This window comes from Malaclemys terrapin, chromosome 3 (assembly GCF_027887155.1).
Source record: "Malaclemys terrapin pileata isolate rMalTer1 chromosome 3, rMalTer1.hap1, whole genome shotgun sequence".
Lineage (NCBI taxonomy): Eukaryota > Metazoa > Chordata > Testudines > Emydidae > Malaclemys > Malaclemys terrapin.
Window position 1 is genome coordinate 206,312,496 of NC_071507.1, and position 23,794 is coordinate 206,336,289.

Genomic DNA, 23,794 nt, shown 5'->3' on the forward strand with positions numbered 1-23,794 from the left:
CTTTTGAGGGTTTAACTTTAAAGGGTTATCTGAAGTGTCCAGGGTGAATCACTACCACCTGCTTACAGTGGGAGGGAGACCTGTCTATGCCACCTGGGGAGACTCTCCCCAGCCACTGACTGCTGGCAAAACAAATGCTCTGTAAGGTCTGCTCTTTCCCTCTGCACCCTAGCAAATTATACACTCCACTTTATTACACTCAAGTGCCCAGTCCCTTATCTTCTGGACACCTGCAGTGTACACCCATGTGCTGTCTCTGGAGGCAGTGCACCTCAGTCCTCTGGTTTCACCTCAGTACAACACTCTCCTGTGCACAAGGCTTTTAGACGAGTCGATAGTAAAACCAAATGGAAGTTTATTTAATGGATCTTAAGATCAAGATTAAAATAAAAGCAAGCGTAAGGGTTTGGAAACATAAGGTAACAAGTAAAAGAAAAACCTAAAAGACACTCTATAACTTATACTTTTTCCTATCTAATCAGGTGTTGCTCACTCAATTGTTAGTTGCTACAGCACTTGTCCAGTCCAGAAAGCTGGGATCCATCTTTTATGAGAGATGCCCCTGCTCGAGAATGCCACAACTTGTGTTCTTCTGTCATCTCTTATACAGTTACAGACTATTGCCTCATACCCAAGAGGTCCCCTAATCAGAGTCTTTTCTTAGGGTTCTTTTGTCTTTCTAAATCCTCAAGCCTACACCGGTTCCAGACAGTAAACATAGGCTGGCTCAATGGATGTCCATTGTTCTCAATGTTGATTGAGTGAGCCCTACGACCCGCCTCAAATCAGGCGACAAGTTTCACTTTAACAGTTTTGAAACCCAATATAAACATGTTACATAACTCTAAAATTATTTCCTATGCAAATATCACTCAATGACCATGACAATCGGCTAGGTCTTAGCTTTTGGCAAAGATCACAAACAACACGCTTGGGTGAAAATATTGAAAAGATGGTCAGACATGGGTAATATACCTGCCTGGGTATGTAAGGGCATGTTTGTGTCACACCCTTGAAAACAAATTCATTCTCTCTGTCTCTGTCTCTGTCTCTGTCTCTCTCTCTCTGTGTGTGTGTGTGTGTGTGTGTGTGTGTGTGTGTATATATATATATATATATATAAAAAATCTTACAAAATATGACAGGAACAAAGAAGGGAGGCTGGCATCATTGTGGGAATAAAGGTGAATTTACTGAGCTTTTAATCATAGAAATGTAGGGCAGGAGGGAACCTTAAGAGCTTATCAAGTCCAGCCCCCTGCAATGAGGCAGGACCAAGTCAACTGAGAACATCCCTGGACAGGTGTTTCTCCAACCTAGTCTGAAAAACCTTCAATGATGATGTAACAGGGGGCTTGCAGGACCAGTCAGCCTAGTGGATGGAGTACTTGACTTCCTGCCCCCCGTTTCTGTGGTTGAGGTGCCTCAATCTTGAAGGCAGGAGAGTAGGGGGACCCAGGTCCCTATGTATGTCAGTCCCTGAGTAGGGGACCTCCCAGCGGAGAGTCCACATCCGCTGCACTGGGCTACTTCCTACTGTTGCCCCTTCAGGGCATGGCCCCTGTAATCCAAGTTCCCGTGGTGGCTTGTCTCTAGTAGTGCCCTCTCATGGACACTGGGTGGCGTCCTGCTGCAGTCCCTGGTTTCTCCAGGCGTGGAAGCCGTAAATTTGGTGGGTTCAGAATCCCCACAAGGGCTCTGTGCTTTCGCCACCCAGTTCCTCTTAGGCTGGGTGCTCCTAGACCTCTTTCTCTGTCTCCTTTGGCCAGGAAGAGGGTGCTTGGCTCCTGGTGGCTGCCTCAGCTGGGCAGGTAGTTCTCCTTCCCTCAGGTAGGGAAGCAGCTAGCTCCTGCCTCTTCGCCAGTCAGCCCCAAACTGAGCCAGGCTCTCTCCTTTTCTCTTTCCTCCAGGCCTGGCATTGGCTGCAGGTATAATGGGGGCGGGGCTAGCTAGGCCCAAAGGCTCTCTTTAACCTCTTCCATGCTGGTGGGCATTTTTTCTGCTTCACCATAGATGGGAATTCCACAATCTCCCTTGGAAGCCTATTCCAGAATTTAACTACTCTTATAGTTAGAAAGTTTTTCCTCATATTTAACCACAATCTCCCTTGCTAAAGATTAAGCTCATTACTTCTTGTCCTACTTTCAGTGGACAATGGAGATCAATTGATCACAGTCCTCTTTATAACAGCCCTTAATATATTTGAAGACTGTTATCTGGTCCCCCCTTAATTTTCTTTTTTCAAGACTATAATATGCTCAGTTTTTTTAAGCTTTCCTCATAGGTCAGGTGTAACGATGCTGCCTCTGGCGGGACACAACTGAGAGTATCAATTCAAGACAAATTGCTTAGAGCAGGGCAGTTACAGCCCAAATCTGGGGTTCCTTTCCTATTAATGCATGGCAAACCAGCCAGCCAGAGAGGACTTTGGTTTTACCCCACTGGCTAACCATAAGTCACACAAGCAATTCCCTTAGACACTCCAGTTTCCCAGTATCACCACCAGTGCCACTCATTATGGGGATGAAGGGTTATTGAAACCCATACCCCAGTAAAAGAAAAAAGGTTCTCATGAAGGACCAAGCCCCAGACTCAGGTCAATCTACAAGTCAGATCTTGGCCACAAATCATGCTGTTGCCAATCCTTTAGAATCTAAAGGTTTATTCATAAAAGAAAGAAATATAGATGAGAGCTAAAATTGGTTAAATGGAATTAATTACATACAGTAATGACAAAATTCTTGATTCAGGCTGGTAGCAGTGATGGAATAAACTGCAGGTTCAAATCAACTCTCTGGAACATCCACAGCTAGGATGGGTCATTGAGTCCTTTGTTCAGCGCTTCAGTTTGTAGCAAGGTTCCTCCAGAAGTAAGAAGCAGGATTGAAGACAAAATGGAGATGCTGCTGCCTTTTATAGTCCTTTTGCCATGTGGCTTGTGCTTTCTTTGTTCCAACCACAAGCTACCCAGCACATGGCATGGAAAAACCTTAGAGTTCTGTCCATAGGCATGTCCCTGCATACCTTGCTGAGTCACAAGGTGTATCTGCCTTCTCACAATGGGTCAATTGTATAGCTGATGGTCCTTAATGGGCCATCAAGCAGGCTAGGCAGTGCTGATGCCACATTGTCTGGGGTGTCACCCAGAAGCATAGCACAAGTTTGAAATACAGACAGTATAGAGCCATAATTATAACTTTAAATACAAAAATGATACATGAATACAGATAGCGTAATCATAACCAGCAAATCATATCCTTTTTATAAACACCTCACAAGACAACCTTTGTACAACATTTGCTGCAAATATATAACAGTGGTGACAACAATGATCTATAAAGTCACAGTTTATGTCAATAACGTCACATCAGGTTTTCTAAACCTTTTATTATTTTTGTTGCTCTCCTCTGGACTTTCTCAAGTTTGTCCACGTTCCTAACGTATGGGCCCCAAAACTGGGGACACAACTCCAGCTGAGTTGCAAAGAGGAGCAGGACAATTACCTCTTGTGTCTTACATATGACACTGTTGTTAATACACCCCAGAATAATATTAACCATTTTTGCAACTGCATCACGTTGTTGGCTCATGTTCAATATGTGATCCACTATAACCCCCAGGTCCTTTTCAGCAGTACTATCACCTAGCCAGTTGTTCTCCATTTTGTAGTTGTGCATTTGATTTTTCCTTTCTAGCCCAAGCACTTTGTACTTGGCTTTATTGAATTTCATCAGGTTGCTTTCAGACCAGTGCACCAAATTTGTCAAGGTCCTTTTGAATTCTAATTATGTCCTCCAATTATGTGCTAGCAACCCCTCCAAGCTTGGTATCATCCATAAATTTTATAAGCATACTCACCAGTATCATTGTCCAAATCATTAATGAAAATATTGAATAATATCAGACTCAGGATTGACCCCTGCAAGACTTCCCTAGATACACCCTTCCAGTTTGATAGCAAACCATTAATAACTACTCTTTGAGTACAATCTTTCAAACAGTTGTGCGCTTATAGTAATGTGATCTAGACTACATTTTCCTAGTTCACTTCTGAATATGTCATGAGGGACTGCGTGTCAAAAGCCTTACTAAAATAAAGATATATCACACCTATTGCTTCCCCTCTATTCACTAGGCCAGTAACAGTGTCAAAGAAGGAAATTAGGTTAGTTTGGCATGATTTATTCTTGACAAATCCATGCTGGTTATTACTTATCATCCAGTTATCCTCTAATACTTACAAATTGATCGATAAATAATTTATTCCAGTATCCTTCAAGGTATTGAAGTTACGCTCACTAATCTGTAATTCCCCATGTCCTCTTTGTTCTCCTTTTTAAAGACAGGTACTATGATTTCCCTTCTCCTGCCCTCTGGAACCTCACCTGTCCTCCATGAGTTCTTGAAGATAATTTGCTAGCGGTTCTGTGATTGCTTACACTAGTTCCTTAATTACCTTAGGATGCTGACCTGAATACATTTAACTTACCTAAATATTTTTTAACCTGTTCTTTCCCTATTTTGGCTTGCTTTTCTTCCCCCGCTTGTTAATATTAATTGTGTTGCATATCTAGTCATCGTTAAACTTTTTAGGGATGACTGAAGCCAAATAGGCATTAACACATCAGCCTTCTTGATATCATCAGTTATTAGCTCTCCTTCCCCACTAAGTGGAGACCCTATCCTTCCCTTTCTTTCTCAAGCTCCTAATGTATTTAAAGAACCTCTTTTTATTGCCTTTTATGTCCCTTGCCAGGTGTAACTCATTTTGTACCTTAGCCTTCCTGATTTTGTCCCTACATCCTTGAGTTATTATTTTGTACTCCTCCTTAGCAGTTTGTCCACATATCCACTTTTTGTAGACTCTTTTTTGATTTTCGGGTAACTAAAGAGCTCCTGATGGAGCCATGTTGGCCTCTTACTGTTCTTCCTATCTTTCCTTTGCCTCAGAATAGTTGACAATTGTGTATTTAATATTGTTTCTTTGAGAAACTGCCAGCTGTTCTGAACTCTTTTATCCCTTTTATTTTCTTTCCGTGGGACCTTACCTACCAGTTTAACATCTCTGAGTTTAACATCTACTTTTTTGAAGTCCATTGTCCTTATTCTCTTTCTTTCACTCCTTCCTGTCTTTAGAATTATGAAATCTATTATTTCATGATCATTTTCACCCAAATTGCCTTTCATCTTCAGATTTGCAATCAATTTTTCCCCATTAGTTAGAATCCACTCTAAAATGGCTGTCCCCCTGGTTACTTCCTCCACTTTCTGGAACAAAAAGTTGTTCCCAACACAAAGACCTTACTGGAAATTTTCTGTTTTGCCATATTACTTTTCCAACAGACGTCTGGGTAGTTAAAATCCCCCATTACTACCAGGTCTTGTGTTGTGGATATTTCTGTTGGTTGTTCTATAAATCCCTCAACCACTTCTTCCTTTGGTTTGTTAGCGTATAGTAGACCCTTATTGTGATGTTATCGGTTTCTCCCCCTTTCATCCTTACCAAGAAGCTTTCAACCTGACTGCCTCTTAACTCCTTCTGCAGCTTAGAACAAAGTGTATTACTCCTGGGGGAATTCTGTGCCACTGCACAGTGCAGAATTTTGCAGAAATTAATGTTGGGCGTGTAGAATTTCCTTCCCCCTCCACAGAAATGGGCTGCAGAGATGTTGTCCACCACTAGAGGCTGCTGGACCTGGCAGAGTCCAGCTCGCACATAGAAGATGCTGCCGGGTAGAGGGGGAGGGAACTGGAGGGTTCCCAGCATCTGCAATTCCCAGCACGCCCTGTAGGAAGGAGGCAGTGACACATAGGAAACTCTGTGTAAGCCCGGGACCCAGCATAAGGCTGTTTCTCCCTCTGGATCCCTGGGCTCTAGGAGGGTAGGGTCTGTGAGTGTCTGGGCCGAAGGGGTGCAACTGGGCTCTCGAGTGTCTGGGCCGGGGAGGCCCACAGCTGGCCTTTGGGGAGGAGGGGATGTGAGTGTCTGGGCTGGTGGGGGGGGGGGGGGGGCTGCAGCTGACCTCTGGGGAGGAGGGGATGTGAGTGTCTGGGCCGGGGGGGCCCACAGCTGGGCTCTGGGGGGTAGGAGGTGTGAGTGTCTGGGCTGGGGGAGGGCGCAGCTGGGTTCTGGGGGGGAAAGTGGTGTGAGTGTCTGGCCCCCCGTCTAGGCTCTGGAGGAGGAAGGGGCAGAGAAGCAGGAACTGGGTTGTCCTAGGGATTCTTTAACTCTCTATTCCTGGGGGAATTTTTGTGTCTGTCTGTATTATTAGATATACTTGCTGACAGGTATTTTGAAATAAATTACCGAAATAATTGAAACTGGTGTGATTATATAGTGTTATTTTGACAAATAAAATTTGCAGAATTTTAAAAATATTGTATGCAGAATTTTTAATTTTTTGGTGTAGAATTTTTAATTTATGGGGGCAGAATTCCCCCAGGAGTAGTGTATGTATGCTCGGTGTATAATGCAACACTTCCTCCCTTTTTCCCAGCCTGTCCTTTCTGAACAAGCTATTACCCTGTACCAATATTCCAGTCATGAGTTTATCCCACCAAGTCTTTGTGATGTCAGCAAAGTCATAATCTAAATTACGTACTAATACTTCCAGTTCTTCCGGTTCCCCTGCTCCTTGCATTTGTATATAGACATCTAAGATGCTGAGCAGATTTCCCCCACTGTTTCCCTCTTGTTGCTCCTATTACCCTATTGTAATTTTCCACGTCTCCCCCAACACCTAGCGCTCTGTCAAGGTTGCCCATTTTATGTTTACTTGTGAGCTTTTGTCACCTGCCCCTTTGAACCTAGTTAACTCTCTTGTACCTCCTCATCTTTGTCACTTCCGGACCTGCCCGCCCCCTCCCCCCAATCCACTGTTCCCTTCTACTTGGTTCTCGTTTTTGTTATCTCATCTCTATCCCCTGCTTTCCTTGTCCCTGTCTTCCCCTTTCCTGATTCCTTGACCTCCTGTTCTATCTGCAAAACAATGCTATTCATAAACATTCTCAATACTCTGCTTTAACTGACTGCCTCAGAGGCAAGCAGCAAAGTTGTTTTCAATAGTTTCTTTCCTTTCCTCACTGACACACCTGCACTCTGACTCCAGGGTCTCAGGGTTGGACTTTCAAAATGCCGGTGATATATGCTGTTAACTCAAACACTTTATAATCCCTGCACATGCCTTCTTTTAACGTCGCCTTCTTTTAGCGTCGCCTTCTACATGCTAGGTTCTTTTCCTCCCACTAATCAGTCTGCTCGTCAACTCTGGAACTCTGATTCTGCCCTACATCTATTGTTCCTATGTTGCTGACCACTTCTGAGAAAATTCAGGGGCTACACAGACTTCCTCCTTTATAAATATGATCTTGTTCCTTCCATTCTTCTTTGAGTGCTGTCCCTGTGGGTGCTCCACTTCAGGTGGCGGTGTGTCCCAGTGCCGTTGATCGGAGATTTTTGCTAGCGGTGTCTGGTCAGGATGCACGTGCGCAGTAGCTGTCTTGCAGCGCTGCTAACGCCTCTTCTGGCACGTGCATGCCCGACCCCCTCAGTTCCTTCTCAACCGTCCTCGGCTTCAGACGTAGTCCGTTAGCACTGTCCCTACGAACTATAGAAAAATATCGTTTTAGATTGCTAGTTTAATTAACTCTAGTTAGACTTAGATTAACATAGCAGTAATATCGTAGTTAGTTAGTTTAAAAAAAACATGTTTTCCCTTTAATTTCATCCCCAGATCCCAAAGAGGAACGCTTTAAAAATGCCTGCATCCCCAGCATTTAAAAGATGTGCCTCTTGTAATGATGCCATGCCAATCTCAGATGGACACTCACTTTGTGTCCGCTGCCTCGGGGAATCGCACATTCCTCAAGATGCACTCACTGCAACAGCCTAAAGGCTAGGGCCGGGAGAGATAGGGATCTCTGTCTGAAATTAACCTTGATGGAGAAATCCCGATCGTCCACAGCAGAATCAACATGTGGCTCCCCTGGGGTAGTCTCCGTTGACAGAACGAATGCCTCATCTTCAGAGAAATCAAGAAAAAGGGCCTTGTCTTCACCAAGCCATGAACTGTTAAAAAAGAAATGATATCTGGCGAGATCCCTGCCATCGGGGCTGAGCTCATCAAGAGTGAGCACCTTCGATACACCAGGCACCTCCGGCAGTGGGGCGGGGACTTTGGGGAAGAGGTGGAATGGGGGTGGGGTGAAGGTAGGGCAGGGGCGGGAAGAGGTGGGGCAGAGGCGGGGCCAGGGACGGGGGAGGGATTCGAGCACCCACCGGGCAGATGGGAAATCGGCGCCTATGGCATCAACTCCTCCTCACTCAACTCTCCGAGATGCCAACTACATCAGCACCTGACTCTTCACTACTTGGCACTGTGGACTCGCCGGTACTGACGGCACCTAGCAGCCTCATTCCCTCATCGCTCCGCCATTCTCAAATGATGAGGAGGAAGAAGGGGAGGCAGCCTTCTTCTCGGGACATTCTTCCCCAGCGGACACTACCCACTAATACAATCGCAAAGGACAGACAAGCAAGAGTCTTCCAACATGAACCCATGGATGTGCCCACCCATGCCATCCTCTATCCAGTGACCACAGTTGGACCCATGGGCAGCTTTCAAGGCCCAATTCCAGAGACCTGTGTCTGTGCACAGGAAACCCATAAGGTCAGCAACAACATCATCAGTACCTGAACCCTCTGTGGTACTTCAGGAAGGGGAAGGAGAGAAGGACGACAACTCTAATCACAAGGAATCACCAGAACACAATTTCTCATCTTCCCCAGATGACACGGTCATACCTACACCTACGATGGCCCCTGACAATTTCAAACACTTCCAGGAGCTGTTTAGGCAGATGGCCGAGAGCCAAAACATCCCCCTATAAGAGATTCAGGAGACACAACACCAACTCCTAAAGATTTTACATACTTCCTCTTCATCAAAAATCGCCATTCCAATCAGTGATGCCCTCCTGGAACCCGCAGATGCAGTGTGGCAAACCCCGGCATCCATCCCACCAACTAACAAATGCACAGACAGGAAAAATCACATGTCAAATAAGGACATGGAATTCCTGTTTGCATACCCACCTCTAAACTCATTAGTGATGGATGCAGCCTACTAACCGAGCAAACAACATAAGACCACACGTCAGGACAAGGAATGGAAGAGTCTGGACCTCTTAGGACGGAAAGTCTACACCTCAGCCACACTACAGTTCCGCACAGTGAACTACACCGTGCTACTGGCAAACTATGACCATGACGATTATAACAAACTCATGGACTTCACGCAGGACACACCTGAGGAGAAGAGAGACCAGTTCCGGGCCATCGTCAACGAAGGCCAACTTATCTCCAGGATGGCACTTCAAGCTGCCCTCGATGTAGCAGACACAGCAGCCCGCACGACGGCAACGGCCATAGTAATGCAAAGGGCCTCATGGCTTCACTCCTCAGGAATCCCTAGAGAGCTCCAGCACAAAGTGGAAAATCTGCCTTTTGACAGAGACAAGCTCTTTTCCCTAAAAACTGATTAAGTCTTTCAGTGAGGGACTCGAGCAACATTACGGACCAGGGATATACACACCACCTAACAGGAGACGAAGGTACCAGCCCTACAACAGGAGCAGCGACAACATGTCTCAACGCCAGTAGAGACCATAAGACGCCCGGGGACAAAGAAACAGAACACAGAGACGTCAACAGAATCAGTCACAGAAAGCAGCATCCCAACAACCACCAAATAAGCTGCAATTTTGAAGCATTGGTCGAGGGTCTGCACCACCTCCCCATAGCACCAGTGTCAACGACCAATACCCAAATCTTTGGGCTCTGACTCAGACCATATTACAGCAACTGGGCCTCCATCACCTCGGACCAGTGGGTCTTAGAGATCATTCAAATGGGCTATACCATCCCCTTTACAGCTATGCCTCCTACCCGCCCGCCTTCCCTATCCCTCTTCAGGGACTCTTCTTACGAGCACCTATTGAGATACGAGGTACATCACCTTCTACAAATAGGTGCAGTGGAACTGGGTCAATCACAACACAGAGGGAAGGGATTCCATTCCCATTACTTCCTGACCCAAAAGAAAAACGGGGAATGGAGACCCATCCTCGATCTAAGGAGACTCAACAAATTCATCCATGCCCACAGATTCAAAATGGTCACTCTGAGCTCAATCATCCCTATGCTGGAAAAAGGGAACTGGTACACAGCCCTCAATCTACAAGACACATAGTTTCATGTTACAATCCATCTGGCTCACAGACACTCCCTAAAGTTCACAGTAGGACAAGAACATTTCCAATACAGAGAGCTACCATTTGGCCTCTCAACTGCACTGAGAGTTTCAGAGTAGCAGCCGTGTTAGTCTGTATCCGCAAAAAGTACAGCATAAGCTTTCGTGGGCTACAGCCCACTTCTTCGGATGCATAGAATGGAACACACAGAGAGAAGATATTTATACATACAGAGAACATGAAAAGGTGGAAGAAGCCATACCAACTGTAAGAGGCCAATCAATTGAGATGAGCTATCATCAGCAGGAGGGGAAAAAAACAACCTTTCAAGTGATTATCAGAGTCCCAGTCTTTTTTAATCTCGCCTTGCATAGAAGCTATTCCATACTCCTAATCATTTTAGTTGTCCTTCTCATCACCTTTTCCATTTGTAATATATCTTTTTTGAGATAGGGTGACCAGAACCGCATGTACTATTCAACACATGTGTACCATGGATATATAGTGGCTTTATGATATTTTCTATTTTATTATCTATCCCTTTTCTCATGGTTCCCAATGTTCTGTTAGCTTTTCTGACTGCTGCTACATATTGAGCAGATGTTTTCAGAGAACTATCCATGATGACTTGGAGATATTTTTCTTGATTACTAACAGCTAATTTAGACCCCATCATTTTGTATTTATAGTTGGGATTATTTTTTCCAGTGTGTATTACTTTGAATTTACCAACATTGATTTTCATCTGCTATCTTGTCACCCAGTTAATGCAATCCTTTTGTAACTCTTCGCGGTCTGCTTTGGGTTTAACTATCTTGAGTAATTTAGTATCGTCTGCCAATTTTGCTACCTCCCTGTTCACTCCTTTTTCCAGATTGTTTATGAATGTGTTAAACAACACTGGTGTCAGTACAGATCCCTATTTCTCTCTCTCTCTCCATTGTGAAAACTGACCATTTACTCCTACCCTTTGTTTTCCTATCTTTTAACCAGTTACTGATTCATGAGAGGACCTTCCCACTTATCCCATGATTGATTTGATTTAGTTGGGGATTGGTCCTGCTTTGAGCAGGGGGTTGGACTAGATGACCTCCTGAGGTCCCTTCCAACCCTGATATTTTATGATTCTATGCTTAGTTTGTTTAACAACCTGTTACAGAGTATGGGGGACTCAGGGCCCTGCACCCCCGGCTTCCTCCGATTCACCATGACTCTCAGCCAGCCAGTAAAGCTGAAGGTTTATTTAGACGACAGGAATACAGTCCAAGACAGGTCTTGCAGGCACAGACAACAGGACCCCCCCTCAGTTGGGTCCATCTTGGGGTCTCAGGGCACCCCAGCCCCTGGGGAGGTCAGAGCCCCGTCTGCCTCCCAGCCATATCACCAGCTAGCTCCTGAAAAACTCTCTCTTCAGCGACCCCTCCCACAGCCTTTGTTCAGTTTCCCGGGCAAAGGTGTCACCTGACCTCCAACCCCCTCCTGGGTTCTCATGTTACACGCTCAGGTATTCTCCGTCGGTCAGTCTCCCATCCCCCAATGCAGACTATCCTAGCCACACTCCCCTGTCAGCATTCAAAGACCACAGTAAGAACAGTCCCAGTTTGTCTCACAGCCTTTAGTAAGAGACCTTGTCAAAGGCTTTCTGAAAGCCCAAGTATAATATATCAACTGGATCACACTTGTCCACATGCTTGCTGACACCCTCAAATAATTCTAATAGGTTGGTGAAGCATGATTTCCCTTTACAAAAGCTGTGTTGTCTCTTCCCCAGCATATCGTGTTAATCTGTGTCGGATAATTTTATTATAGTTTCAACCAGTTTGCCTGGTAGTGAATTTAGGCTTTACTGGCCTGTAATTGCCAGGATTGCCTTGACAGCCTTTTTTAAAAATCAGCTTTACATTAGCTACCCTCTAGTTATCTGGTTCAGAGGCTGATTTGAGTGATAGGTTATATACTATGGTATGTTGAAGTTAGATTTTCAATGATATTGAAGTTAGGTTTTCAAATCCTCATTTTGAAGGTAAATTTCAAACACAACTTGGCCCAATATGAATCATGGTTCCACAGGACTTCTCTCTCTCATTATCTGAGTGCCATCCAACCTATGTACTGAATAAGACTGAAGAAGTCTTGTGGAAATGGTTATATATTACATCAAAAACAAAATGTTGAAAGAATGTTAAGGTTATAAAATCAAGCACACACAAATTGATAAATTTCAGAATTAACGTTGTTCTTGCAACTTTATTTGGCTCCTTTGTGCGTTTGTATTATGATGCAGACTTCAATTACATGATCACATACTGTTTCTTGCACAGGACCACTGCCCCCATCAGTGAACATGGGTAGCTATTCAATATTACTTTTTTTCCTTCTCATTTAGTGGGTGGCCATAGGCCTCACCAGTGGTGGGTAACCTGCAGCCCCAGGCTGCATGTGGCCCATCAGGGTAATCTGCTGGCAGGCCGTGAGACAGTTTGTTTACATTGACTGTTCGCAGGCACGGCCTCCTGCAGCTCCCAGTGGCCACAGTTCGCTGTTCCTAGCCAATGGGAGCTGCAGGAAGTGGCACAGGCCGCAGGGATGTGCTGTGGCCGCTGCTTCCCGCAGCTCCCATTGTCCGGGAACGGCGAACTATGGCCACTGGGAGCTGCGGACAGTTAATGTAAACAAACTGTCTCGTGGCCCGCCAGCAGATTACCCTGACAGGCCGCAGGTTGCCCACCACTGATGTACACCCTCCAAACCCAGTACTCAGTACAAAATTATTAATTTCCTGCTGAGTGTTTCCATGGAGCTCTCACTGTAGCATCCGAGTGCTTCAGAAATTCATGAATTTACAAGTAGAACCTCAGAGTTATGAGCACCAGAGTTACGAACTGACCAGTCAACCACACACCTCATTTGGAATTGGAAATTCGCAATCAGGCAGCAGCAGAGACAAAAAAGAAAAGGCAAATACAGTACAGTACTGTGGTAAACATAAACTACTAAAAATAATAAAGGGAAAGTAAAAAAAAAATTGACAAGGTAAGGAAACTGTTTCTGTGCTTTTTTCATTTAAATTAAGATGGTTAAAAGCAGCATTTTTCTTCCGCATAGTAAAGTTTCAAAGGTGTATTAAGTCAGTGTTCAGAAAGAACAACCGTAATGCTTTGTTCAGAGTTACGAACATTTCAGAGTTATGAACAACCTCTGTTTCCGAGGTGTTCATAACGCTGAGGTTTTACTGTATCTTCACAACACAGGTAACCTTAATACTGGCTTTTCCTAACTTTTGAGTGCTTAACTTTGCAAATATAATGCTCTTAGGGCTTGTCTACCCAGCAAGATACTGCATGTCAAGCCAGAGTATGAATCTGTAGTGCAACACTTTGCCCTGCTGTAATGTCCTGTGTTGTAGACACTGCTATAGTGCAGTGAAAGTCTCAAGAGTGTGGCTTAGTGTACTACTACTTGAAAGTGTAGTATACTAATTCACACTCTGGGACTTTCAGTGCCCTTTAGCAGGGTCCATGCAGTGAATTAGTGTGTGGCAAGCTAGTATGCTGTAGATTTGCACCCTGGTGTGCCATGCTCTGAGTTGCTGTGTAGTCAAACCCTAAGGGTATGTCTACACTACCCGCTGATTGGCGGGTAATGATCGATCTATTGGGGATCAATTTATCATGGTCGATCCCCGATTGCTCTGCCGTCGACTCTGGAACTCCTCCACGGCGAGAGGCGGAAGCGAAGTCGACGGGGGAGCGGCGGCCGTCGATCCCGCGCCGCGAGGACGCGAAGTAAGTGATTCTAAGTCGATCTAAGATACGTTGACTTCAGCTACGCTATTCTCATAGCTAAAGTTACGTATCTTAGATCGATCGATCCCCTCTCCCCCCAGTGTAGACCAGGCCTAAGTGTGGTTCTTTGAGATGTGTTTGTCCACATATATTCCATTTCTGATGCACATGTGCCTCATAATGCAGATTCAGATCAGATTCTTTTGGCCTGCGGTGGCTGTTGGACTGTATGTGCATCCTGAATGCCCTTGTGACCCCACAACTGAGGGAATAAAGGCAGAGTGGCCCAACTGTCCCTCAGTTCCTTCATCAATTCAGAATCCAAATCATATAGAATTCTGCAATACTGGGGAAGGAGCATGGGTTGTGAAATACATGTGGGCAATGTACCTTAGGGCCGGTCTTCACTACAGGGGGGGTCGATTTAAGATACGCAAATTCAGCTACGCGAATAGCGTAGCTGAATTTGACCTATCGGAGCCGACTTACCCCGCTGTGAGGACAGCGGCAAAATCGACCTCCGCGGCTCCCCGTCGACGGCGCTTACTCCCACCTCCGCTGGTGGAGTAAGAGCATCGATTCGGGGATCGATTGTCGTGTCCCGACGAGACGTGATAATTCGATCCCCGAGAGATCGATTTCTACCCGCCGTTTCAGGCAGGTAGTGTAGACCTAGCCTTAGAGACCCACAGTTACTGTAGGGTAAGGAACTGTTTTTCCCAGTCATTGGTACTGGTTACAGGTGATACGGGCTCTCATAGCTTAATTGTGAGCGTCTGGTTTTGGAGTCGTTCAAGACCAAGTGTCTCAGACTAACCTCTGTCGTAGGTTAGTGTGCCCAGAATTGAATGGAAAGCTGCTAGCACAGGTTGGCACTTGGTCTGGATGAAGAGTAGACTTTTTGTCTACTTAGTATGTTTTAATAAGATTTAATCGTTTTTTTTCCACTGTATTGAGTGAAATACAATGTTTTGGGTTTATTTCAATTTTAAAATATCAAAATATCAGTACATGGGATATAACAGTAGTTAAATTTACAATGGCAAAATATCTCCTAGCAGCATAAAAAAAATTAAAATACCAGCTGATATGAAACAGATGTGGTTTTTATTTGGAAAGTAAGATGATTAGGCCTCAACTGGAGTATTGTGTCCAGTTCTGGGCACCACATTTCAGTAAAAACGTGGACAAATTGGAGAAAGTCCAGAAAAGAGCAACAAAAATGATGAAAGATCTAGAAAGCATGACCTATGAGGGAAGATTTGAAAAAAATGTGTTTGTTTCATCTGGAGAAGAAAAGACTGAGAGAGGACATGATAACAGTTTTCAAGTATGTAAAAGGTTACAAGGAGGAGGGAGAAAAATTTTTCTCCTTAACTCTGAGGATAGGACAAGAAGCAATGCACTTAAATTGCAGCAAGGACGGTTTAGTTTGGATAATAGGAAAATCCTCCTAACAGTCAAAGTGGTTAAGCACTGGAATAAATTGCCAATTGGAGATTTTTAGGAGCAGGTTGGACAAACACCTGTCAGGAATGGTCTAGGTAATACTTAGTCCTACCATGGGTGCAGGAGACTGGGCTAGATGACGTCTCGAGGTCCCTTCCAGTCCTATGATTCTATGCAGTATGTTTTAGTTTGGTCATTAATGAATGGAAGTTGTGGCCTCGCTAGTGTATCTTTGTTACGTTATTTATTGGTGTAGGTAATTAATCTTTAGTTACTTTTAATAGTAGAGTTATATAAAGGAATGTGTCATGGGTTTCAGATTGAGTTTTGTGTGGAATATCGGGAATACTATAATAATGGCTGTCAAATTGTAAGTACATATTTATAACGTTAGGACAGCTTAAAGTTTTTTTTTAACGTGACTTTTAATGTTCTTATGTACAGTATTCTTGATTGTTTTTCTGTTTTAAAAAAAGTGTAACTACAGCTCTAATTCAGTGTTAATTAACTTTTACCTGGCAATTGAGTATTAAATTTATTTCTAAGAAGTCTAGAATTTGTATTCGTAGTATATTTAAAAATATTAAACATATAGTGTATAATTTCTTGCCATAAAAGCCAACAGCTGCTTCCCTCTCCTTCCCTTCCACACTCCAAGTCATAAGGGCTCTCTCTTATTATCTCCCACCCAGAACATCACCCAAAACACAAACATCCTCCATCTCTGTCCTAGGTTATCTCAATCATAACCCTTGCATGCCACTTCTTTTGTTCTCTTTGCATCCCATCTGTGGCATCTCTCTATATTGAGACACCTGATTACCATCTGCAGCTTCCTTTGCTTGCTGAAGCAGATATATGGCATTGATCTCTCCCATCTCTTGCTTCTACCTTCCTTTATATCTGAAAATTCATCTGCCCCATCACATCTCCTTACACCAGCATTACATCAGTACTCAAATAAAAGTGCAAAATTTGAACCATACCAGATAATTCCTGGGTTACTTCCTGCCCTGACCACCATTCCCAAATATTCCCTACTTTCACTCCCACCAGGCGCGAACAAGGTACTTTTGTTCAGTTTATCCTTTAGATAGCCCTCTGGTGAAGTTGGTGCATTCCATGCAATGTACTCTTTAGACCCTGTCAACAGAGCCCGTCACAGACCATGACTTTGGCCTTGTCTTCACTAGGGAAAAAGGTGTGTTCTTAACTCAAGATAGCTAACATGAGCGAATATCCTAGTGAAGACCAGGCAGTTTGTGCTTTTCACATGAGTTAGCAGGTCAAGATAAATCCTAGGCTCCTGTATAGTCTTGTCTTAATCTGCTGAAATTATAAACTTCCCTGGTCTTCACTAGGATTGTACCTCATGCTAGCTAACTTGAGTTAAGAACACATCTCTTTTCCTAGTGAAGATGTACCTTGTTGGGTTATGAGGTCCTATTCTCCTTCTCTGTCCTCCAAAATGTCTGTGAGGTAAAATGGGATTAGATTTCCCCCATACGTACCTGCAACCCAGTGAGCATGCCAAGTTCAGCCTCAAGGCAATTCTCTTCACTCCATCACATCCCACTGTTTCCCTACCTTACTTTTTGGTTTTACTGACTCCTCTACTGACAGGATCTTTAAGTGGAGCAAGAGTATAGTGCCAAACTGTGTTTGGGTTACTAAGTTTTGCTTGTTTAAAGGTTGTGGTTTTCAATTTAATTTTTTGTCCTGATAGTATTTTACCAGTTTCCTCAAAGGATTTTCGATATAGTTTAGGCCTCAACATCTGCTTTGTAAAAAGGTAATGTTGACTATGCCTTCTGTCATGAATCTACAGGCGGTTCAATATCCCAGTCTTCCTATGGTCCCTTTCAGAGACCTTCGGTGTCGTTTTTTACAAAGGCGAGCCATGCAACCCCATGACTCAGAGACTGGACCTCCAAGCTATAGTATCACTGGTTCTCACTGTGTTCTCTACAGGGAGTGCAAATGAGTTCAGACTGCTGTTAGAGACTTTACCCCTCCAAGAAGCAATGCAACCAATAAGTATTTGCAGGTCCTGGGCTTGCACAGATTTTCTTGTGTGCTGCCGCCTCCTTCCTTCAGGGTGTGCTGGGAACTGCAGATGCTGGAAACTCTCCAGTTCCCTCGCCCTCCCCCCAGTAGTATCTTTTATTTGCAAGCTGGGCTCTGCTGGGTCCATCATCCCCTAGTGGCAGCCAGCATCTCTGTAGCCCATTTCTGTGGGGGGGGGGGGGGGGGAGGAATTCTGTGCATCCAACACTAATTTCTGCAAAATTCTGTATTGTGCAGTGGCACAGAATTCCCCCTGAGTATATTAGTCAGCTGACATACAGTATTTAAGAGCCCAGGTTAGAATGGTAAAGCAAAGCTTAATTCATTAGCAACTTCCCATACTTTCCATGGTTTGATGAAGCCAGTCTTAGTCTCTGTTCCTCTCTGACCCCGTGTGTGTCTGTCTGCAGCAGCAAACTTAAAACCCAGTCCCTTCACACCGGGTCCCAGCTGCTGGGGATTTTCCTCTTTGCTTCCCTACAGAGAGTTGGAGGAAATAACTTACTCTTGGCTGGCAGTCATTAGGAATTAATGTCCAGTTGTTAGGTCTTCTGTTGTTTCTTCTGGGCACTCCATTCATATGTGGACAGTAGAGTTGGTTGGAAATTTCCAGCTAAACTTAACTACATCAGAAAAATGCAGATGGGGTAGAACAAAATATTTCACCTAATTTATTACAGATTCCTCTAATTAATTACCCTCACTGGTCAAAATTAATTCCTTATTTCCTGTTTGAATTTGTCTAGCTTCAGCTTCCTGCCATTGGACCTTATGTACCTTTGTCTCCTAGACTGAAGAGCCGATTATCAAATATTTGTTCCCCATGTAGATACTTATAGGCTGTGATCAAGTTACCCCATAAGCTTCCCTTTGTTAAATTAAATAGATTGAGCTCCTCAAGCGTATCACTATAAGTTATATTTTGTAATCCTTTAATAATTCTTGTGGTTCTTCTCTGAACCCTCCCCAGTTAATCAGCATCCTATTTGAAATGTGAACACTAGAATTGGGATATTCCAGCAGTGGTCACACTAGTGCCAAATACAGAAGTAAAATAACTGAGTCTGTCAATTAATCTCAGTTAATTCAAGCAGTTAACTCAAAACAAATTAACTCAAAATTAATAGTGATTAATTGCTGTTTTAATCGCACTCTCAAACAATAATAGAATACCAATTGAAATTTAATATAAATATTTTTGGATCTTTTTCTACATTTTCAAATATATTGATTTCAATTACAACACAGAATACAAAGTGTACAGTGGTCACTTTATATTCTTTTTTATTACAAATATTTGCAACGCAAAAAACCCCAAAAGAAATAATATTTTTCAGTTCACCTCATACAAGTACTGTAGCGCAATCTCTTTATCATGAAAGTTTAACTTACCAATGTAGACTTTTTTTGTTACATAACTGCACTCAAAAACAAAACAATGTAAAACTTTAAAACCTACAAGTCCACTCAGTCCTACTTCTTGTTGAGCTAATTGCTAAGACAAACAAGTTTGTTTACATTTATGGGAGATAATACTGCCTGCTTCTTATTTACAGTGTCACCTGAAAGTGAGAACAGGGCATTCACAGGGCACTTTTATAGCTGGTGTTGCAAGCTATTTATGTGCCAGATATGTGAAATATTTCCATGCCCCTTCATGCTTTGGCCACCATTTCAGAGGACAAGCTTCCATGCTGAAGAAACTCATTAAAAATAATGTGTTAATTAAATTTGTGACTGAACTACTTGGGGGAGAATTTTATGTTTCCTGCTCTGTGTCTTTGTCTGCATTCTGCCATATATTTCATGTTATGGCAGTCTCGGATAACGGCCTAGCACATGTTGTTCGATTTAAGAAAACTTTCATTGCAGATTTGAAAAAATGCAAAGACGATACAAATGTGAGATTTCTAAAGCTAGCTATAGAACTCGGCCCAAGGCTTAAGAATCTGTAGTGCCTTCCAAAATCTGAGAGGGATGAGGTGTGGAACATACTGTCAGAAGTCTTAAAAGAGAACACTCAGATGCAGAAACTACAGAATCTGAACCACCAAAAAGAAAATCAATCTTCTGTTGGTGGCACTGGTGATGAAAATGAATGTGCATCAATCCGCACTTTTTTGGATCATTATCAGGCAGAACCTGTCATCAACATGGAAACATGTCCTCTGGAATGCTGGTCGAAGCATGAAGGGGCATACAAATGTTTAGCATATCTGGCAGATAAATATCTTGCAATGCTGGCTACAACAGTGCCATATGAATACCCGTTCTCACTTTCAGGTGGTATTGCAAATAAGTGGGCAGCATTATCTCCCATAAATGTAAACAAACTTGTTTGTCTTAGTGATTGGTTGCACAAGAAGTAGGACTGAGTGGACTTATAGGCGCTAAAGTTTTATATTGTTTTGTTTCTGAGTGCAGTTATGTAACAAAAAAAAATCTACATTTGTAAGTTGCACTTTCACAATAAGGAGATTGCAGTACAGTACTTGTATGAGGTGATTGAAAAATACTATTTCTTTTGTGTATCTTTTTTACAGCGCAAATATTTATAATAAAAATTAGAATCATAGATTTGGGTTGGAAGAGACCTCAGGAGATCATCTAGTCCAATCCCCTTCTCAAAGAAGGACTAACCCCAACTAAATCATCCCAGCCAGGGCTTTGTCAAGCCGGGCCTTAAAAACCTCTAAGGGTGGAGATTCCACCACTTCCCTAGGTAACCCATTCCAGTGTTTCACCACCCTCCTAGTGAAATAGTTTTTCCTGATATCCAACCTGGACCTCCCCCACTGCAACTTGAGACCATTGCTCCTTGTTCTGTCATCTGCCACCACTGAGAACAGCCGAGCTCCATCCCCTTTGAAACTCCTCTTCAGGTAGTTGATGGCTGCTATCAAATCCCCCCTCACTCTTCTCTTCTGCAGACTAAATAACCCCAGATCCCTTGGACTCTCCAATTTGTCCACATCCCTTCTGTAATGGGAGGCCCAAAACTGGATGCAGTACTCTAGGTGTGGCCTCAACAGTTTCAAATAGAGGGGAATAATCACTTCCCTCAGTCTGCTGGCAATGCTCTTACTAATGCAACCCAATATGCCGTTGGCCTTCTTGGCAACAAGGGCACTCTGTTGACTCATACCCAGCTTCTCATCCACTGTAATCGCCAGGTCTTTTTCTGCAGAACTGCTGCTTAGCCAGTCAGTCCCCAGCCTGTAGCAGAGCCTGGGATTCTTCCATTCTAAATGCAGGACTCTGCGCTTGTCCTTGTTGAACCTCATCTGATTTCTTTTGGCCCAGTCCTCCAATTTGTCTAGGTCACTCTGGATCCTATCCCTACCCTCCAGTGTATCAACCTCTCCCCCCAGCTTAGTGTTGTCCGCGAACTTGCTGAGGGTGCAATCCATCCCATCGTCCAGATCATTAATGAAGATGTTGAACAAAATTGGCCCAAGGACTGACCCCTGGAATACTCTGCTTGATACCAGTTGCCAACTAGACATCGAGCCGTTGATCTCTACCCGACAATCTAGCCAGCTTTCTATCCACCTTATAGTCTATTCATCCAATCCATATTTCTTTAACTTGCAGGCAAGAATACTATGGGAGACCGTATCAAAAGCTTTGCAAAGGCAAGGTATATCACGTCCACCACTTTCCCCATATCCACAGAGCCAGTTATCTCATCATAGAAGGCAATCAGGTTGGTCAGGCATCACTTGCCCTTGGTGAATCCATGTTGACTGTTCCTGGTCACCTTCCTCTCCTGATTTTTCCAGAGACAGAAGTGAGGCTGACCAGTCTGTAGTTCCCCGGATTCTCCTTCTTCCCTTTTTTAAAGATGAGCACTATATTTGCCTTTTTCCAATCGTCTGGGACCTCCCCGATCGCCACGAGTCTTCAACGATAATGACCAATGGCTCTGCCAATTCATCACTTCTGTCAAACCATCTTATCGTGTGCGAGGTTAGGGTGTTCTTGTGCTGACCTGCTGAGATGTGTTTACATATTCAGTGTGTTTTAGCAATGCTAGCAGTACTGATGCCAAGTTCACGTACTGCACACTGACTTGCCGGCAAGCATCTGCTTTTGACAGGGCCTAATTGTTGCTCATAACATAAGTTTTGCTGACTTTGGTTCAGGCCTCAGGCCTTTCCCCAGGCCCATGCTTCAAGGCTCTCTTTCTACTACACTCCACACATCCCAAATTGACCTGTCTTGTCTTCAACATATTAGGCTTTGAGATTTTTAGTACATTGGAAGAATATATTGTATAGGAATGTGGGGAGAGAACCTGGAGTATATAATAAATGAAGTGCATTCATGTTCAGTTTTATATTGTAACTTGGAAAGAAGTAATATAAAATTGATGTTCATGGTAAACAAGTAGAAATAGATGGCATAACTAAAAAAACCTTTTTGGTGGAAAACATAATACATTTTTCAGTAAACTTATATTTACTCTAAGGTTTTACTTTATTTTGTTCTTCTTATAGATATTTTCTCCCAAATGTCAGATTCCAATGGATTGATGATATTTACAAAGTTTGATCAGTTTTTGAGAGAAGTTTTAAAACTTCCAACAGCTGTATTTGAAGGGCCTTCTTTTGGATACACAGAACATTCCGTACGGACATGTTTCCCACAACAAGTAAGAGTTAACAAAATGTGATTGTGTATTGCATGTTGAAATAGGGCCGCCTTCTGAAATCCAGTGACGACTTCTGTTATGGTTTGTATGTACACTCTTTTTAAGTTTGTGTGTTGTGTACACCAAAAAATTTTAAGAGGGTCTGAGTAAATGATAGCAGAGTGCTAGCTCCACTGTAGTTAAGGTTGAAATCAGATTTCTGTTTCAAGCGTAGCAGTAAATGCTCTAAAATCACCATGGTTACTTGGATTGCTTTGAAATTTGATGCCCGTCTTGGGGGAGTGGGGTTTGGTTACTGATCCAAAATTGGGGCCATTTGAACAATGGGTTCACCTTCGAGTATTGGCCCTATAGGTGCTCCACTTCAGGTGCTCATGTGCCTTTGATCGGAGACTTTCAGTAGCCCTGCCCATTCAGTTTGTGCATGCACCCTATCTATCCTTGTGCCCCTCATAGCAAGGGTATATAGGGCCATGTTGGGTGAACAGCCCTCAGTTCCTTTCTCAATAGAGGGGCTGGACTACAGTACAGCGTTTCAAACAGTAGGGGCACAGGGTATCTAGTGCAGCAGGCATCAGTCACGTGCGAACCTTGATGGGAGAGGGGCCGGAGTGCAAGTTTGTGCAGATTTTTATTTCTGAAGTCAGAGTGCAGGTGCCAGAGCAATGGTCCAGACCGCTCCAGCAGCACTATACCCCGGGCCAAAAGACAGGCAACTGGCATCTCCATAGCACCAGCAAACCAAGCACATGCTTGGGGCGGCACAATTTCAGCGGCGGCATTCTGGACACCTTTTTTTTTTTGCGTTGGCAGTTGCACTCCCGGAGGTTTTTTTTTTTTTTTTTTTTTCCTTGGGGCAAAAAACCTAGACCCGGCCCTGCTCCATAGGGAGGCATACCCCCATAGTTTGAGAACCTCTGTGTCAGACCTATTGTTTTAGGCTGTATTTATCTCCATGGGGTGTTCTCATTCAGTTGAGACAATCACACTGAGATGAATGGGCCGCTTCACACCTCTCAGAGCCTGCTATGCTTTCAGGATTGTTGGGGATCTGGAAATGGCAAAGCAGTTGCTGATGATTAATTTCATGCTGTATTACAGAGGAAGACCAACTCTTCTACAATTGAGATTGAGAAAATATTTCTGTTTAAAGGATGATTTTTCTAAATTCAAATATCTGTATGGGTACTCAGATTGTCTTGAAATTTGCTGTGCTTAATGGGAGTGGGAGTTAGGATTAGTGAGCCAAATTTGGGGTTATTTGAGCAAGAAGTTTCTGAGATACAGACCCATGGGTTGGGGGGGGGGGGAAAGCTTATGAAAATTTAGCATCTACCAGTGTTTTTATTTTTTTGTTTCACACCATGCTTCTAAAATGATAATGGCTTAATGGGATGGGAAGGGGAGGGTGAGGTGGTGATGGTGGGCGGGGGCTATATGTTGTAGGGAATAGTTGGGAGACGGGGTGAGGCGAGAGAACACCAGTCTTCTTTTGAATGCTTTAAGTTACTGTAACCGCCCTTGTAATAAAATTGTCAAGTTTTGGGGACACAGACTATGTCTGAGATTTCTCTCACCAACTCTGTTA

The 23,794-nt window shown here is 43.6% G+C and overlaps 1 protein-coding gene across 6 annotated transcripts in view; it reads left to right on the forward strand.

Annotated features, from left to right (window-relative positions):
* The window catches only part of DTNB (dystrobrevin beta), a 350,654-nt gene that overhangs the window by 64,973 nt on the left and 261,887 nt on the right, over nucleotides 1-23,794 (forward strand). For all 6 annotated transcript variants that reach the window (XM_054022674.1, XM_054022675.1, XM_054022676.1 and 3 more), the window contains one exon: nucleotides 22,052-22,206. In XM_054022674.1, the coding sequence (XP_053878649.1) occupies nucleotides 22,052-22,206 (155 nt within the window). The remainder of the gene's footprint in view (nucleotides 1-22,051; nucleotides 22,207-23,794) is intronic.